The following is an 18,997-nucleotide window of genomic DNA, read 5'->3' as shown; positions in this document are numbered from 1 at the left end:
TTGAGCTCCAACTTGTCTTTCCTTTAACATGATTTGAATGTCATTTTTAATCCTCAGGGCTGATTCAACAAAGGCTGACTTACATAAAATAAAAATAAATAAACTCACATGTTTTTTGAGCCTGTAATAGATCCACTGACATGTTTCGTAAATTTTCCATTCGTTGACTCGTTGGCACGACGTCCGTGCTATTGCAGGGGTTAGTAGTTGACTTTCATTAAGACTCAGGTTCTTCTTCATGCTTTTGGTTCCAAATTTATTGAACAATCGAAGAAGAAGACAAACACATGGCGGTCAAAATAAACGCAAGGATGGTGGCGTTTGTGGCACACACACTCGCCTTAGTCGCATCGTTGATGGTTCTTTATTGGTCAATAAGTTATAGAGGTGGATTTGCATGGGAGTCTACGAACAAGAACCTCATCTTTAATGTCAACTCTTCTCTTTACATCTCTCTGTTTATTCGTTATGTGTCTCACATCTACGTTGACCAGTTTTGGATTTTGTATATTCTTAGCCAATTAATTAGATAGTAATCTCTTTTATTTCTCATTATTGTTTAAGATCTGTGTTTTTTTTTGTTGTGATGCTTGAGCTTAAGCTTAATCAGTAGGCCTAATTCAGTTTCTTCATTTGCAAGTTATTTTTTTCTGAATTTATGTTTATTTATCTTTTTATATAGCTTCATCCTGTTTTGATGCTCATCGGCTTAATAATTCTGGGAGGCGAAAGTAACAAGACAATAATAAAACTGATATACCAAAAAAAGATGATATTTTTACTTTATGCAGTCTAAATTGTGAACGTTTTTTTTTTCTTTCAAATTTACTAAGCAATTATAAGTTACAAATGGCTTCGAATTGAGAAACAAAAGAAGAAAAAGATCCACCTTGTTCTCCACGCTATTGCTCTGAGTCTCGGAATTTGGGGGATATGTGCTGCTTTCAAGAACCATAACAAGTCACACATCCCAAATCTCTACAGCCTCCATTCTTGGATTGGTATTGGAGTCATTGTTCTTTATGCCTTCCAGGTAAAATAATTCATTAATTCATGAAAATATATCTTTACAATCGAAGTTGTTGATAGAAAAGGCTTCTTTTTGTTTACCTTGCAGTGGCATTATAGCTTTATAGTCTTCTTCTTCCCAAGAGGATCATCAACTCTTAGAAGCAACTTGCTTCCATGGCACGCGTTTCTCGGCCTCTTTTGTTTATGTTCTTGCCGTTGGAAACTCGGCTTTAGGGTTTCTTGAGAAACTCACTTTCATGGAAAATTCAGGGCTTGACAAATTTGGATCAGAAGCGTTTCTAGTCAATTTCATGGCTATTGTCACAATTCTCTTTGGTACTTTTGTGATACTCACTGTTTCTGCCAAGCCTGCTCCTTCCTCTGATGAATATAACAATACCTACTCAGCTATCTGACCTCTCTTTTTCCCTTACAAGTCTCTACTTCCATAAATTGTTTATCACATAATGTTGTCGTTTCATACGTGAAAGGTTTGAACCAAAATTTGTATTAAAGATTTGCACTTTGCAATTACACAAGGAAAACTAATATGCTTTTCCCTTCCCTAAAGTTGTCTTTATGAACAAGATATCCCAAATCTTTACTTCTTTATTTCCAATCGCCTCCAAAGTCTTCGTTCATTAACTTCCCACCACCACGCTATGTTTCTTTGCATACCCAAATGAAATATCTTCATCTTCAATCTTTCTTCCCCCTATCGTTGTTTATATATGCCTTATTAACATAAGATTGATCTATTTTCTGAATAAATCAAGAAACAATAATGGTGAAGCTAACAATAGTTGGTAGGGTTGAAGATGGACTACCTCTTGCACAAGATCAACCCTATGTAAACCAACAAGACAACATTAGTTTCTTGATGTACAAGCAACAAGCCGAATTCCATCTTACACAAATCTCCAAAGGCTCATTGTTACATCCAAAGATGACCATATTGCTCGATCATCATTCTTTCAAGTGTTTGAAGAGCATATCTGCCAAAACAAATGGAGATTTTGGTTTATTATTAGGAATTTTAGGTCTTTATTGGAATACTAAATTTTTGGCATATCCTCTGTTTTTTTTTTGTCTTTCTATTTATTTACTCATTATTAATCTCTCAAGTTTTGAAACGGTGAAGCTTCTTGGTGGAGAAGAAGATATGTTACATCGTGCTATCGGATTCATCGTACCCAAGAAAGCTATTGTTTCATTACCTGCAGGATCTGCAAAAAGAACTTGATAAGCTCGACGAGACAGAACTGATCAAGACATTCTCAAAACCCTATAGCTTCGGTAAGATCATAGGGAGAATAAGGAAGCAATATATGGACACGAGAACACAGGCTAATCTATCGAAGCTGAATGCTTTGCGGGAACAAGAACTCCATGTAGTCACTGAGCATATGAATGATATAATACAAATACGACAACTTTTAGGTACTTTGTTCTTGATCGTCTTTTTTTTTTACCTTAAACTAACGTAATTTTTGTTAATCCTCTTTTTTGTTTTTTGTATTGTATTGCAAGAAACATCTGAAATAACGTCTTTGGATGCACGAACGTCTGTTTCAACCATTTGGCACTCACAATGTCTTCAGGTATTTGAAATAAAAAGCTAGACATGGTTCATCAAATTATGACTAATAATGTTTCACACTTTTCAATTGAATTTTTGGTCTTGGTTATAGTTAATGTTTGTACTTTATGTTATTACAAATTTTGCAGGATATTGCGTTAAAATGGACACCAGTGACGATCATTATTTTCGTTATTCTTGTTCTTTTCAAAGCAAGATTGATTATGACAGATGATTATTTAATTTCAACAATGATATAATCAAGTAATATTTTTAAAATTCAAAAGAAGAAGAAGAGTGTATATACGAAACATCCTAACATAATTTGTTATAAAATTCAAATGGTTACTTGTTATAGAATTATCGTTACTTGTTAAAATAATTTGACTTTGAAATGTTGTTTAAGAGTAGTCTACGACAATAGTAAACTCTATGGAGGAACAAGAAGACAGACAATGACAGAGACATGAACCAAATATAAAATACACTTCACGTACAAATAATTATTCTATTTGTATATACAGATTTTCTTGAAAATTTAATAAATAACTAAAACCAATTTGAAATAAAAGATCCAAGCTTTCCATTGAAAAAGTATACTTTGTTCATGTTTGATCTAAAAAAATCAGAACATTTTTCGTAACTTGTAACGCAAGTAAGTTGTTTATGTTTCTCTTGCGATTCACTTTTCTTGATTAAGTCTTCATTTAAACGTAATTTGGGTCGTTGGTGATGAAGAAATCTCCAGAAGAATAATAATTTGCATACTCATGATCAGGCTGCAAGAACTCTGTACGGAGCATGACATCCTCAAGTGAAGAGTAGTTGTTGTTGTTGTTGATCATCATTACTTCTTCGTCATCGATTTGATCTTGAGTTTGACTACTGTGCTTAGAATTTGTAAGAGCAGAGGAGTAGTCGATGTGCGGATTTGAAGAACTGATCCACTCGGAGAAGAACAGCTTGGGCAAGTATTTACCGTTGTTCATCATGTTTGTGTTGCTTAATTGTGGTTGTGGTGGTGATGAAGATGGTTTCTCTGCTAATTTCTCGAAGGAGATCACGTGATCTAGGGTTTCAGTTTCCTGCAGGTTTATTTTCCCGCAAGAAACAAGTGAAGAAGCAGACTCTGTGAGGTTTGATCTTTGAGTTTTGAGTTGTGGTTGAGATTTGAGCCATCTCTTCTTCAGATAAGAGTGCCAATAGTTCTTTATCTCGTTGTCTGTTCTTCCCGGTAAGTATTTAGCAATCCTTGACCACCTAACCAAATCCAAAATCATAATATCAACTTAAGGAAGAATCTACTAAAAGGAAAAGTTTTTCACTTAGGAGTTAGGACCGACACTTGAAGTTGAGCACCTTTGTGTTACATTACAACCCGGCTTATAATCCGGGAAGTATGTGGGTGAGTTATAGACGACAAAAAAGGGTTTACTTACTTGTTACCCAAGGAAGAATGTAAAGTCAATATGATCTCTTCTTCTTCTGCACTAAACGTTCCTCTCTTTAGCCCTGGTCTTAGGTAATTAATCCACCTTAATCGGCAGCTTTTCCCATTCCTTTGCAATCCTGGCAGAATAATGACAGTTAGTTGAAGAATGAGACTAACAATAATGATGCGAATTGAGAGTCTAATAACGGATTTGAGAGAGAATAAAGTAAAAGAAAAAAAACCAGCTAGGATGGGAACAGTGGTCCAGCAAGCATGACCATGAGAGATGATGAAGTTCTTGAGCTTCTGGTCTTCTTCAGGTGACCATAACCCTTTCCTCTGTCTTTGTTTTGGTCTCTCTCCAGATTTGGTCATCATCTTCCACGTATCCTTCTTTCTTTCTCCCTCAAGTCTTCTTAATTAAGAGATAATTTGTGTAAATGATGAATGAGAGAGAGAAAGAGACAGAGACAGACAGAGAGAAGTATATATTAGCATAGACAATTATGCATAGATAGAGAGACCATTTATTATAAACGCAAACGCATAAAAGCCATAATCTAGAGACTTTTAGGAATTAGCCACAAATGGGGCTGCGTAGTATATAATAAAGCACATATGACTCAAAAGAAATTGCATGTATACACGTGTTTTATCTGTGTATTTGTGATTAGTGCATATGTGTAATTAAGTATTAGGAGGTAGCTAGGATGGAGCCAGGATAAAAGTCTGGTGGAATATGTAAGCAAAGATTAGTTGTAAACCCAAGTCACTTGGTTTAAACTAAACTATACATTAATTGAAGACAAGTTAGAGAGAAGAAGGAATCTTTAATTGTTTTTTGCTTTCAGATATCTTTTGTTCTTTTCTTCTTAACTCTCTATGAAAAAAGTCTATAACGCCTAATAAAATATAGAGATTTTGACGAAACTGTGAATCACAACTCACAAGGAAACTTTTGTTACGATGATAAGATCGATGTTAGTATTAATCACAATGTTATCTATGATTTAACTCAAGTGGATATATATCACTTGTCTCCATCTCTTTACACAAAAGTAAACTCAAAATATCACTATCAATGTCAAACAAGTTTGTGTCAAAAATTGACTTAAGTACTTTGGTTCCGGATGCGTATTAAAGTAAAAAGATCAAGACTTTGGTTTTTCAAGTAAAAGCGCAAATGATGTAACTTGAGCAAATCATATAAATGAGTAAAATGTTCTCTTGAGGGCAAAACTTAACGTTGACAAAACAATCTTTGTCTGGTAGTCTGGTACGAATCAATGATTATAAAAATTAAAGAATTTAAAGAATCATCCAATCTTTGCAAAGGTGTATCTTTGCTAAGCTAATCAGAAGCGAGCGGACAAATTGGATTTTCCATAAACCAAACTTGGCAATATGTATGTATTTAATCAAAACCATATAATAAACTACTATCAATATAAAAGTTTTATTTGTTAGGATATTTATGTAATTAATATTGGTAGGTGAGTCAACACTTTCCTCCTATTTGCTACACATTTTTGTAACATTGTTTTTTTTTTTGGATTTTATTGATAATAGAAGTGTACATTTAAGAAAGGGAATATTTTGCATTTCCAATATGTAGCCACCAAATGGGTATGCTGGCTTTTCATTTTGAAATGCCTCCAATATATATGTTCTGATTCTTAAGTATATATTAAAGACATTCTCAAAAATACCATTAGAACAAGTTTTATTTCAAAAATGTTATCACAAGTTTTGTTTTAAAAATGTCATCACAAGTTTTTCTCTTTCTCAAAAATACCGCTACAAGATATTTTTTTTCCTAAAATAACACAAAACAAAAACTAAAATTTAAACCTTTAAAACTATATCATAAAGCCTAAAATATAAATCATAAACTCTAAAACTAAATCATCAAACTAAACTTTAAACCTTCAAAACTAAATCATAAACCCTAAAAATAAACTCTAAGTCCAAAATACTAAATTATAAATCATTAATTTTATTTTTAGTGTTTGTGATATTTTTAGACTAAATTATTAGTGTTAGTATTTTTGAAAAAGAATAGTATTGGTATTGTTAAAAATAAACTTTATTTAGTAATATTTTGAATTTTAAAGTACATTGGACGAAGATAAAGTCTTTGGTTTAGTTGCTCTGGTTCTCATTGTGTGAGTGAGTGGTGGTCGGTTTTGGATATTAGCTTGGTTTGGCTCTACATTTTAAATTCTTTCCATTTTTTTTCTAATATAATCAGCGTTTACAAAAAAAAATACATTTCTGTTTTATTAATTTAGTTTTTGAAGCCACAAGTGATATGATGATGAATGTTTTTATTTAAGAAAATATTTTTTTCTTTTAGACACGACTATCGAGGAAACCTTTCCAACCAAGTTTTTCGGCGCCGGTAAGGTTTATGCTCGCCAACGTCGGGATCTATTCCCAATCAAGCTTTCCGGCGCCGGTAAGGTTTTTGCTCAACAAACTTTGATTTTTTTAGTTTGATCTTTTTCAAGTAATTTTCCCATTTTCCCCCTTTTTAACCCTTTTCAAACCCCAATAAAGTTTATCTCCGATCTAAACCAAGACCATCCCGCCGATCTATCATTTACCGAAGAGACTCTCTTCGCAAATCTCGGGAAACCTTATTGCCCAACTCTCACTTTGGCAATCTTTTGTGAAATTAGGATTTTCCCTAGTGGACCTAGATTTCATCGTCAAATCAAAGACCAGCGGCTGCTCTTACCGATCTTTCACTCACCGGAGATGCTCCTTGCATTGCAAAACTCTGTGCCATCCTTGGACAGTCGTCACAGCTTCTCCCCATCTCGACAATCGGTCCTGAAGGTAGGATTTTCCCCAGTGGACCTAGTCACCAATGACGACTCTTGCCACGACCATTACAGGTTCCCACTGATCTCTCACTCATTGGAGAAACCCCCTGCATCGCAGATCTCTCCACAAGTCTCGGGCGGCCGATAGTCTCACCATCCATTGCGGCTTCTTCTTGGAAACCTAGGGTTTTCTCTAGTGGACCTAGGTCTCAAATTAGGCCCATTAGCGCAAAAACGATCCAAATCCATTTATTCTTTTCAGGTTGGTGTAATTAGCAAGCCCAAGTCCAGTTCTTCATCATCCATGCCTAACCATCACCAATTTCTGTATCGCCTTTCTCTACTCAATGGTTGAAGACTCCATTGGAGTAAGGTAATAATAGTGCTGCCTTGGTTAGTCATATATCTTACTCGGAACCTGGCTTTAGCTACTTTTAGGATTTTGAGGTTTGGTTTACAAAATATACTTATATATGGTCTTTGTTCCTTGAACTGCTCTAGCAAACGTGGTACTCTTGATCTTGAACGCCTTCCGTTCAATGACGAATACCAGTTAAGCTAGTCACCTGATGATTTCAAGCATCGTCTCCCAACCATCCCCATCACAATCCCATACCAAACAATGTCTATTGCGTCTTCCCGAAGTGATTCAACCATTTTGCTTTGGGTATCAAAGCAACCCTTAACCGACTACATCAACATAGTCCTCAGAATCTTTGTTGTCTTATTACTGTGGGTTCCTATCGGCCTGGTGGATATCGATGCATTGACTCTTTTTTCAACGTCACAATGTCAGATAACCGTGACCACTCAACTGTCCTTTGAAGCTCTCGAAGATGTCCTGCCGTTGTACCATGATCTCACATGTGCCATTAGACTTCCAAGCTTTTGGTTCATAGCTCTCTTGGATTCTACAATCGATGATCTCTTTTATCACCTTTTGGCATTGGAGAATGCCTTTTGTATTGTTTCTATATTGTTTCAAACTTTGGCTCTTGCTCCTTCTCTGTACTTGTAGCGTTTTTATATCTTGAATGAATGAAGCAAAGGGTTTGAAAAAAAAAAAGATATGATGGTCTTATATTATGTTTTACTGACTGTCACACTCTTATATGGACTGGTCCACTTTCATGGGCATGTGGCAAAGTTTTGTATGACCACTTTTCCCAATAAACCTTTAGGCCGGTTTTATTTTGCATCAAAATATATTTACATAATTTAAAACAAAAAAAGTTTTATTTTGCATCAAAACATTAATATAGTACATAATTTTTTTTTTTTTGACAACAACATTATTACATAATTCTAAAGGAAAAATATCTTATTTTACATATATATAATATTGGCACATTGCATTGTTCAAAAATGATTTCTTCACCCCACAAAGGAAAGAGATTGGCTGATTGGTTATAGGGAATTGCAAACTCCATAAACATGTTACATTGTAGTTAGAAAATTGTTATACATATAAAAAATTCACATCATTCAATACAAGCAGAGGTCTTATATCACTTAAAATGCTATGGGAACAAGTTTTTACTTCCACACAATCATTCAACTTTTTTTATGCACTATAAAATTTGTTGATTATAGAGGGTAAATTACTTCCACACAATCATTCAAGTTTTCTTGTTGTCTGAACTTACGAAATCAAATACTTCTTTATAATCTAGAGGGTAAATTTTATATTGATTCTGTGGAGGAAACATGCTTCGCCGATATTTTCAGAAATTGAGATCGACCAACAACTCTCTCAATTTTTTTAAAAAAATATATTCTTAGAGTGCAAACAACAATTTTATAAATAAATAGAAGGAATGTGAACTCCAGATTTTCTATAACTTTAGATTTTTTACTATGTTTTTTTTTGTCTATTGGACTATTGCGTTTTGTCCTTTCTATGGCATAGTCTGAAAACAACAAATAACTAAGAAAAACAAGAACAAATTGCTAGATCAATAAAAAAAATAAGTTCTTTCTTCCATCAGGCTTTTAGTAATTAGATGAATTGATTCAGCCAAGTCTTGAGGGATGTTCTAGACATTAAGATAAAACAATTATTAAGATTAAACATCTGAGAACTAACATGTATAAAATACATCTATTATTTTTCTTCATCCTTGTTAGCAACATTTCTAGTAAATGAAAAAAGATATACTGAGAGTGCAAAAGCTTTGTCCTATTTATATAAAATAAATCTTGGAAAACGAATGAGAAATATTACTTGAAAATAAGAGCATTCCCTATGCTCTAAATCCTACAGATTGTATAGTCAATATTCACAATGTTAGAACTAATCATCAACTTGGAACTCGGAAATGTTTTCACCAAAACGAATAATATTTTTTAGATTCCGAAAATCATTTTCCAATTCAATATATGAACTCGCTTATATATCTTTTTATTTTCTAAAGCAATTAAAAGTCTCCTATATACCATCTATTTGTACACTTCATGTGCATATTCTTTTACTGATTATATATATATCTAATATAAAATATAAAATAATGATATCATCTTTTATTATAACCCTTCTCATATCCCTTGACAACCCAAGTTGTATCTCAAAAACTCTAGCTAATGGAAAAGAGTTGTCATTGTCATTGTCATTTTTTTTTTTTTTTTGTTGTCGACAAACACTCCTTTAGATAAGTTACAGGTTTACAGCATACCAGTAAACTTACACAAGAGGAGACTTGACCATGGTATGTTGTTTACAACACATGATACAACAAACCATGAAATAAAACAGAAAGAAACATAACTAGGCTTAAAAGCTAAAACAAAGGGATTAAAGACCCAAAAGATAAAGAGCTCTACTATGCTAGTAGGCCATCCAAAGATGGGGAGTGTGATCTGTTGCCAGACTGATAACTCCGACGATAAACATTGCCGCATAGGATTCATAAGATTCCTAGCAGGTTTACGCTTCTAATATTGCGGCTGAAGTGTCGAAACACCCATTCCCTGAAAAGGGAGGTCGCAAGAAGGACGAGAAATACATCTCGCAGTCCCAGAACCATAGTCTGCAAATAGAAGAGAAACCCAAAGCCATACGATTGCCAACCACGGTCCCGAGCAAGGCAATAAGCTTCGTAGAGAGATAAAGCCCTTGCGTATGGCTGGTGTACAATGATACACAAGCGTATCCATTCCCATTGAGATAGACATCAATGACGGAAAAACATGTTTTCTCCCATTGAAATTGATATGAGAAGACACACACCTCGCAGTTGAGGGATATACATCAAAAGGGTCTCTCTTTGCTCAACAAAGAGGAATTTAAAAGAAACTCTTTCCTCACAGGAGGATACAAGGGGCTCAGAGTACGACACTACAAAGACCATCTTTCTAAGTGTGTTCGTACCGCCAATATGCGTTCTCGCATGTATGGTTGTGGTGAAGTTTTTAACAGCAATAATAAGTAAGAATAAAGATACCATGATTCTCTCCATAATGGAGGATTTTGATGAGAACAATATCTCCAAACAAGAAGGACTAAGTGTAAGCGATCTAACACATGAGGAGGAAAATGAGATATATAGGAATAAAGCTACAAAAAGACCCTTACGGAATAAGAGTTGTACATTGTAGCTGCAACGATACACTTGCACAATTTGCAGATATAACTTTTTATGCTTAACTTTTGATAAAAGCATCAAATCTAGCAAGTTAAAACAATACATCTTAACCACTAAGATGATTTGTGCTCTTTCCCTTTTACATGAAAGGAGCAATCTCTCCACATGGGAGGAAGTGATTGAATAACGGACTAGACCACATGACAATCTGGCCCAGGTCAAGGTCCACCATAAAGCAAAGCCGTAAGTGGTGTGAGTGAGAAAAGAACAGACGGCTAGGTTTAGGGGAAGTGTCAAGAGGATCTCGCCGAAACTGAGATAACGGGAGAAACCCGCTGAGCAGAGACCAGTGAAGGGAGGCGGATCTCCTCTACTACGAAGGAGTAGCCGTTGACGGCGTTCAACGGGAGCAGATCTAGATTTACCATGCTGCGAGAACTCAAGTGAGGGAATTTTGGCTACAACATCCGTCAACTCCAAGCATAACCCGTGGTCAAAAAAGCAGAAACTGCTTTATGGACATGAGGAGAGAGTGATGAGCAACACGAGAGAAGGAGATGAGTAAGGTATGTGCGGCGGCTCCGGTGACTCTGGTGGAACCAGTGTGTGGAGAGAACTCCGCAAAATGTTCTTCACTTGATAGTGACAAAGTTGAATAAGAAGATTTGGCTGATTTGCTCGCCAGCGCTGCGAGTGCTGGCAGAAAGAGAGAGAAGGAATGGGGAAGATCTCACCATAAACCATGGTGGAAGTAAAGAAGAAAGATCTCGCCGGCGACTAGAGGCCGACGGAATGTGAGGCAAGATCTTCGGACGAGTGGGTCCGAAAAGATATATGAAGAACGCCGTTTAATAGTAGGTAGAGTCTGAGAATTGTCGCCGAAGAAGACTCATCTTGGGGATGAACGGCTATCTCGACTTTTGTGCCTGGGAGAGAGTTTAAACTAGGGCGAACCCCAACTAGAGCGTAGGGACAGGCTCGACTATCTCTTTTGTCATTGTCATTTGTAGTGCATATATTATTATATGTAAACTTGTAATGGTGAATAGATTAGATTTATTTTTTTTTTATATATAGTTTAGAGGTTGGTAGTAACTTGGCTTCGTGATTTTGATTAGTTGGCAAAATCTTCACCACTAAATTTTGGCTCAATAAATTCTCATATTCGGGAAAATGAATCTTAAAAATCGAGAGCAGTTTTTAACTTCGAAAGAAAAAATGAAAATAATTAAGATATAAAACTAAAACTAGATATAAAAGTGAACTATGTTAACAAATTTTGTAATAATTATTAAGAAAAATATATGTTATATTTTTTGTGTTTATTTTAATATGTTTTGATATAATATTTTTATTCTATATATAATTTTAGATAGATTGTATTTCTTGTCTTTGGTACCGGTTAAGATTGGGGTAACTCATGTGATATTAAACCAAAATATTTTGTGTATTTTACCAGATTAATGCGTAAAAAATTATATAATCATATTTATGTAAAATCTAACCTGCTCCATAGTATGATTCGCAAAAACTTTTTTTTTATAGCAATTTAACAATATCTAGAATATTTAAACTATGGACACTAATTTCACTTAGAATTGTTTTTAAGTATGTTTTTGGATATTACAAATAATAACTTTAAGTTTTGATATTTATTTAAATGAAAAGAGTTCAATTATGTAAATTTTACAAATAAATGTTACTTTACCAAATGTACTTCCAAATACGGATACCCTTTGATGAGAAGAAAAACAATGTTAACCATTTTGAATTGATTTTAAATTCCCTATAGAACTAGATATTCACCCGTGGTACACCGCGAGACTATTTTTTTATAAAGTATTTTGTTAGTAGTATAGAATTCTACGTGTACTAAAAGTAGGAATGTTATATCGACCGCTAATAATTAACTATGTAGATTTTGTTCATATATTTATAGAAAAATAGATGTTATAGTCATAAAATATAAAAAACCAATAAACTAATTGACATGTGGTTCAACCGGTCCGACTAATTGACCTGTGGTTCAACCGGTCCGACTAATTGACTCGTGGTTCAACCAGTCCGACTAATTGACCCAGCAACCCGAAAGACTTCCGGTTCCCCTTCCGGTCCGGTTTTAAAAACACTGTCGTTTATTGATTAGGCCGATTGTTTAGGAAATGTATGTATTGAGAAAATATTGTTTTGTAAAATTGGAAACTTAATATTTATTAAAGTAATTATAAACTTAATACTTAATGTTAAAGGGAGTGATTCCGATTGTTTTGGAAATTTTATCAGGGTAGGAAATCTTGTTTCCAAAAATCAAAACTTAATATTAATTAATTAAATAAAAACAAATTAATAATTAATACTAATGGGATGCTTGTAAATATGTTGTAACTCCATGATTTATTTGCTAAATGTATCCAAAAATGTATATATAGATTAATCCGCAGTACACCCTGGGGCTAATTTATATATATATATATATATAAAAATTGTTTTATAGATTAACTTCTTATATAACTAATGTTTAATTTGTATTTTTTAAAATGTACAAACTCACTTGGTATGAACTAATTAATATGAATGATCTTTTATAATTAAGCTGCCAAACAAAAATACAGTAACATTTCACAAGAATAATTATTTAATCAAAAATCTAGAATTTCAGAAATATATGTAGTAAATAAAATAAAATAAAAATATTAGAAGAATTGATTAAGATGAAAACTCATTTGGTGCTTTTAATTTCAGTATTCGATTCATGCTTTATTTTATCCTACACAAAAACACAATGCAGAAAACAATAAGTAAACGAACATAAGAAAAAACATGGCCACGGATAAGCAGTTAAGCCAAGATAACGCAAATTAAAAGCAGGCAGTCATTACTCATTAGAGAGAATATGATAAAAGAGTAGTAGTTGGTCATTCATTATTTATGGATTATGGTAAGGTGACCAAGCAAACAAACTGTAGGGGGGAAAGATGAATATCTCTCCGTTCCCACGAAGAAGAGAATGACACCAAACTTATGACTACTACGGAGCAATAAGACAACGCCAAACGCAAAGACACCAAGACATATGATATATGTAGAGGGGGAGAGAGATCTAAGATGATGGATCCTAAAGAGAGCTGACCACAATCGGCGACAACACCTACTTTGATGGCGACCTTCTCGATGACCTTGACGACGTCTAACCCTTCCACAACCTGCCGAAACACCACATGCTTACCATCGAGCCAATCGGTCTTCACGGTGCAAATGAAGAACTGAGATCCTTTGGTGTTGGCTCTGGCGTTCGCCATCGACAGGATTCCTGGTCCCGTGTGCTTCCTCTCAAAATTCTGGTCATCGAACTTGGCCCCGTAGATCGACTCGCCGCCTGTTCTGTTCCCGGCTGTGAAGTCTCCTCCAGTTTCGGAGTGAATAATTTGATTTTTGACTTAAACTTTTAATTTATTGCTAAATTTTTTTAGATCACAATATTAACAAAAGAAACTAATATTGTGAAACAGTATTTATAAATTTAAAATAATCTAAAATCGAATATCTTAAACCCATTTGCTAATAAATTAGATATTATACGATAATGATTAAATATAGATAATTTTGGTAAGTAAAGTTACTAAATAATAGGAGCGAAATTAGTAATAAAGATTGATTCGAATGATAAATAATTAAATATCGTAATTTAAAGCTTGGTAATCGGATACTAAAAATAAGGAAAGTAGGATCCGCGTCACTCTATTCTTGATCCGAATCTATTATTCCTAAACCGATTAATATTAGTTTCTTAAACCTATTAATTAATAATTAATACAATGACAGTGTTGTAAATAAGTTAGAACTTCAGAAATTTTTTCATAAATGTTTCTAAAAATGTATATATAGATGTGTTTTAGAATTGCAATGATTGGAAAAGTTCTGAATATCAGTTACAAAAAAAAAAAAGTGGTAACATTGAAATTAAATCATATTCAAATGAATAATTATAGAGAGTTTATAGTTCAACTTTGTAATAATCATGAGCAGAATATATAAATACTGACTTAGCTCCGTTTGCCCGAGAAAATCTCTAAAACCCCATCGGATCCTCCGGCAACAAGTGTGCACCAATCTTCATCCACTTGTCTCAAACACACACTGCTCACGAACCGTCGGTCAGACCCAAACCGATCTGTTTGACCCAACTCACACACCCAAACCGGTTCCTCCCACCTCTTATCATACACGAACACTTGGTTATTCTCCGACCCGGACACGACCAAACCACCATGTCTCCAAACCGACAACCCGACAAAGTTCCGGCTATTAACATGCCCTCGGTACGTTCGAACCACGCGCCGTCCGTTATCTATATCCCATTGTTTCAAGCTACCGTCGGTCGAACCAGTGACGATCGTATGAGGATCCATGAACCGAGCATACGTCACCGTTTTGGTATGACCGTCTAATACGATCAAAGGATCAACGAGTCTTCTGATGTCGTACACGTAAGCATTCCGGTCAGCGCATCCGACGGCTAACGAAGATCCACCGAACGGATCAAACTCTACCGAACAGACCGCCGCGCCGCCTCCGGGCCTAACCGTTTCTTCCAACGTCCGTCCGTTACGTGGATCCCACATTTGAACCGTTCCGTCGTCGGAGCCCGACGCGCCTATAAGAGAGCCATTGTGTAGCGTGTAGTCCACGCTCCAAATCCTTCTACCTCCATGCTCGTCTCTCTCGAAAACAGGAACTTGTTTCTCAACGTCGTACTCCGTGACAACCCCGTCGTAGTCTCCAGACCCGATAGCCCGACCAGATAAATCGGGTCTCCATCTAAGACTGCTTAGCTTCGCTGGCGTGCATATACAGCTCTCTGAAGCCGTAACGTGATCGTCACGTGACCCTAACAAAGAACTCAAATGGTACGTTCTGATCTTTCTCGCGATACCTCCCGTAGCTATGGTCTCTCCGCTCGGGTCGAACTCGATTGCTCCTATAGCGTCTGATCCGGTGGATGCGGAGGAAACAACGGCGGAGAGAGAAAGATCCCAGTCGCATCTAGGAATGTTCTCTGTGTTCATGACTGTGGAAGAGGAGGTCATGATTGTTGGCCATGTATATGAAGAAGAAGAAGAAGAGTAAGAGAGATCGTTAATGGAGGATCTGATGTTGTTGTTTGGTATCTCAGAGCAGAACAAAGCCTCCATGAATGAGTTACGACGACTAGTTTTAGTTAGTTAGGTCCACACGAAAACTATTTTTACATTACATTTCATGTGTTTTTGATGTATATATAAGCTATAAAGTGGGGTATATATTTTTATTTAACCTATAGTAAAAAAATAAAATGCTAAATCCATGATACATGGAACTTTCCTTTTGTGTGATATTACATGAAAATGCATTCATGGATTTACTTGTTTGTTCTCCGAATGGTTCCAACTAGAATAGTAATTTAGGAAAATTACATGTGGATATATGAAACTTAGCTGCATTTTTTTCGTCAAATAATCCAAAATCTTAATTTATGATAATTAGTGTATGATTTAGAGTGTAACTTTAGTCCTTAAGTTAGAAACAAGGCGATGAGGGTACTAAACTACTAAGGATTTTGGGTAGACTATCAACTTGCAATTTTTTTATATATTATTATGTATATATAGAAAGAAAGAATGTAAGGTAACATTTACTTTAATTTTTAGGTGCAGAGATATACATAAATCGCATTGAAGGAGGAACGAATGGAAACACGAGATTAGCTTCACAACCTCAAAATTGTGAAATATTTTCTAACGACTAGTTTGGTCGTCGTAGCGTAGATCTCAAACTCCCTAGCTACGTGGGTTACATTGAGCCTCTTTATTTCTTAGTTTTAAATTATTCTTGAAGACAAAATAAAGTGAACGCAAAAAGTACACGTCGATCGACGGTCCATTACGTTTGGGAATGCTATTTGCTATAATAACAACTACATGTGCATTAATATCTTGGTGCATGTTTGGCTTTTTTCTGATCTTTGACGATTTCAATTATATCTCTCACGACTTGAGAGAGTTGTGACTGTTTTAATAAATATATTCATCAATTATCTTGACAGCTTGGAAAAAGGTCTCTTTAAGCCCACATCAAGTAGGTCTTACTTAACCCATATGAATCGCTGAGAACCGCTCTAATCTTCAAACTTAAAAGTGCATTTGTTTTTTTTCCTGAACCACCAAGTGTTTCATTTTTTTTTTGTTTGTTTGGCATATAGCTTCTCATATCTAGGATCAGCCATGAGATTTATGGAGTCAAAAAGTTGAAACCTCGAAAGAAAGATTAGAACCTGCAAGGCAATCATAAGAGATAATGTTCTTGTGGATTAGAACCAAAGAATGGTGCCGATCAAAGCATGATTGCTATGCTACCAGAGACTAACTCGATCCTGATCAAAACTACAAGCGATCACCATCTAACAAGAAATGCCTAGGTAAAGAAGAGCATAATTGTGTATGAATATTTTGTTATAATTTGTTTTGTATCCAAAAGTTCTGAAAAAGATGTTAACTTAACCAAAATAGAAGAGAATTTACAAAAAAACGGGGAAGATTAGGTTCAGGATTAATGGTTTTTTTGTCCAGATACATCAAGCAGAGTCATAAAATAAGCATAAACTCAAACACTTAGTAATCTTTGAACAGTTTATAACTTTATAATGTTTTTTGTCTAATCATTAATCATCAAAGATTACATTGACACTTTAACATTAGAGATTCTACAATCCTTTTGATAAAACTGGTCTCTATGACAAGTGAGAGCATACATCAGAAATGGACTCTATTCTTTCTTCAAATCACTCTCAGCAGGAGCCTCGTCACTCTTCTCCACAACAGTCTTCTCAGGCGTTGTGGTCTCATGAGCATCACGATCACCGGTTTCTACGGGTTCAGACACAGAGGCGATTTCAGGTTCTGAACCGGTCACTTTCACAGTACCAACCTTGGCATACTTGCTCATGAACTTGTACTCCCAATCTTGAAGAGCTTCTAGCTCAAAAGGACCAAGACCAGAGATATCCCAAGTCAAGTCTTTCTCCTCGAATGACATCTTTGCAAGAGCTCGGCTAGCATCTCTCCCTGCAAACAAAGCATATGGTCCTCCTGGTCCGTAGAACATCCTACAGAACCAATAAAGCAATAAATATTCAACCTTTCACTACAAACACAACACTCAAATACACTAAAACCAGTCTAGACTCTAGAGTAATCATAAGGAAGATGATCAACTGATTATACTCAAATATGATCTAAGAGTATTCACAAAAGATCTAAACCACTAGCAGAGATTAATACCAAGAACATATTACAACTTCCTTTGAATATTTCTCTTGTATGAGAGTAGCAAATGATCATTTTTTATAATATGCAAGCCAAAAAGCTCGAATTCCCAGAAAAGCACAGCTTAGGAAAATTAACACAAATTACACTAATTTTGTGCAATTTATCCTCAAAGTGAACACCTTTTACGGTAATCATAGCTTCATATGTGAAAAGTATGCAAATGTCTAAGTAGTTATAGTCTCAAACAAGGAAGCCAAAGCTAGAAAACACAACATTTTGTACACTAAAACCAGTCTAGCGTGATCATACGAAGATGATCAATTGACTATATTCTAATATGAGCTAAGAGTTGTCACAAAATTAGAAGACATCAACAACAAGATCACACTAACAACTTCCTTCGAATCATTCTCTTGTATGAAGTAGCAACATGATACATTCTTAAAATATGCCACCAAAAAGCTCGATTAAATTGATTCTCAAATTAGACTACTTTTGTGAAATTGATTCTCAAAGTGAACAACTTTACAATATCACAGCTCCATAGATAAATGCAAAAGGTTGGATCTTTACAATATGGCAAACATAAAAAACATCAATCACCCTAAAAAGCACAGCTTTAGTGATTCTCAAAGTGAACAACTTTACGATTTCTCACAGCTTCATAGATAATCAAAAAGTATGAAAAGTCAAAGTTATTATATGATTAAACTAGATTAGACGAACCCCTAAACCAAACCTAACTCAGATTAAAAAAAAAAAACTCACCTGCTCTGTGTCACATCATAGATCTGATGTTTGATAGCCATAAGAAGGGGCTTTTGAGGATCAGAGCCATCGTACTGTTTAAGCTCATCCTCAGTGATCTCACCAACTTGAACAGGCTGAGGAATCGGTGGCTCCTCCTCCTCCTGAGCCAACGATCTAGCTCTCTGATTTCGGCGAACATCAACGAAAGGTGAGGCGAACCAGCCTGAGACAACTTGGTAAATGGCGAAGGCGAGAGCAAGGGCGGTGAAGAAGACAACAGGAGAGAGACCTGTGTAAGCATGGATTGCTTCTTTGAGAGTTTGCCATAGGTGTAGTGCCATGGCTGAGAGAAGAAGACAGATCACTCACTGTGTTCAAATGGTTTGTCTTTGTTGTGAAAAAGATAATTTTTTTTTTTGTGCTAAATAGAAGAGTGGTTGGAGTCTTTGACTCTTTTTGTTACTTCCTCCCCTAAGTCCTACCTTGATTTTTTTTTTTTTTTTTTTTTTTTT

General features: G+C 35.2%; 4 protein-coding genes and 1 pseudogene across 4 annotated transcripts; 2 read left to right on the top strand and 3 right to left on the bottom strand.

Moving 5' to 3' along the window:
- LOC104761234 lies at nt 141-1,467 on the top strand (annotated as a pseudogene).
- LOC104763396 (25.3 kDa vesicle transport protein-like) lies at nt 1,702-2,869 on the top strand. The gene is made up of 4 exons (XM_019240242.1): nt 1,702-1,989; nt 2,153-2,451; nt 2,542-2,612; nt 2,740-2,869. Exons 1-4 carry the CDS (start codon nt 1,796-1,798, stop codon nt 2,848-2,850), a joined length of 675 nt encoding a protein of 224 aa, XP_019095787.1. The 5' UTR covers nt 1,702-1,795; the 3' UTR covers nt 2,851-2,869.
- Nucleotides 3,076-4,501, bottom strand: LOC104761233 (transcription factor LAF1-like). Its single transcript, XM_010484275.1, has 3 exons — nt 4,265-4,501; nt 4,030-4,159; nt 3,076-3,850 (listed from the first exon to the last, which is right to left on the bottom strand). Exons 1-3 carry the CDS (start codon nt 4,398-4,400, stop codon nt 3,298-3,300), a joined length of 819 nt encoding a protein of 272 aa, XP_010482577.1. The 5' UTR covers nt 4,401-4,501; the 3' UTR covers nt 3,076-3,297.
- LOC104761232 (WD repeat-containing protein RUP1) lies at nt 14,337-15,658 on the bottom strand. The gene has a single exon (XM_010484274.2). The coding sequence runs from the start codon at nt 15,621-15,623 to the stop codon at nt 14,475-14,477; it is 1,149 nt and encodes a 382-aa protein (XP_010482576.1). The 5' UTR covers nt 15,624-15,658; the 3' UTR covers nt 14,337-14,474.
- Nucleotides 17,060-18,929, bottom strand: LOC104761231 (membrane steroid-binding protein 1-like). The gene is made up of 2 exons (XM_010484273.2): nt 18,504-18,929; nt 17,060-17,572 (listed from the first exon to the last, which is right to left on the bottom strand). Exons 1-2 carry the CDS (start codon nt 18,824-18,826, stop codon nt 17,233-17,235), a joined length of 663 nt encoding a protein of 220 aa, XP_010482575.1. The 5' UTR covers nt 18,827-18,929; the 3' UTR covers nt 17,060-17,232.

Source organism: Camelina sativa, chromosome 18 (assembly GCF_000633955.1).
Source record: "Camelina sativa cultivar DH55 chromosome 18, Cs, whole genome shotgun sequence".
Taxonomy (NCBI): Eukaryota; Viridiplantae; Streptophyta; class Magnoliopsida; order Brassicales; family Brassicaceae; genus Camelina; species Camelina sativa.
Note: the sequence above shows the minus strand (reverse complement) of the source record. Positions and strands in the feature narration are given on the sequence as shown.

Coding starts and splice junctions, on each gene's coding strand:
- LOC104761233 (XM_010484275.1), bottom strand. CDS start 4,400: ATGATGACCAAATCTGGAGAGAGACCAAAACAAAGACAGAGGAAAGGG. Junction 4,160..4,264: donor CACTGTTCCCATCCTAGCTG/GTTTTTTTTCTT, acceptor TTATTCTGCCAG/GATTGCAAAGGAATGGGAAA. Junction 3,851..4,029: donor CATTCTTCCTTGGGTAACAA/GTAAGTAAACCC, acceptor GGATTTGGTTAG/GTGGTCAAGGATTGCTAAAT.
- LOC104763396 (XM_019240242.1), top strand. CDS start 1,796: ATGGTGAAGCTAACAATAGTTGGTAGGGTTGAAGATGGACTACCTCTT. Junction 1,990..2,152: donor CTCGATCATCATTCTTTCAA/GTGTTTGAAGAG, acceptor GAAACGGTGAAG/CTTCTTGGTGGAGAAGAAGA. Junction 2,452..2,541: donor ACAAATACGACAACTTTTAG/GTACTTTGTTCT, acceptor TTGTATTGCAAG/AAACATCTGAAATAACGTCT.
- LOC104761232 (XM_010484274.2), bottom strand. CDS start 15,623: ATGGAGGCTTTGTTCTGCTCTGAGATACCAAACAACAACATCAGATCC.
- LOC104761231 (XM_010484273.2), bottom strand. CDS start 18,826: ATGGCACTACACCTATGGCAAACTCTCAAAGAAGCAATCCATGCTTAC. Junction 17,573..18,503: donor TATGATGTGACACAGAGCAG/GTGAGTTTTTTT, acceptor TTGGTTCTGTAG/GATGTTCTACGGACCAGGAG.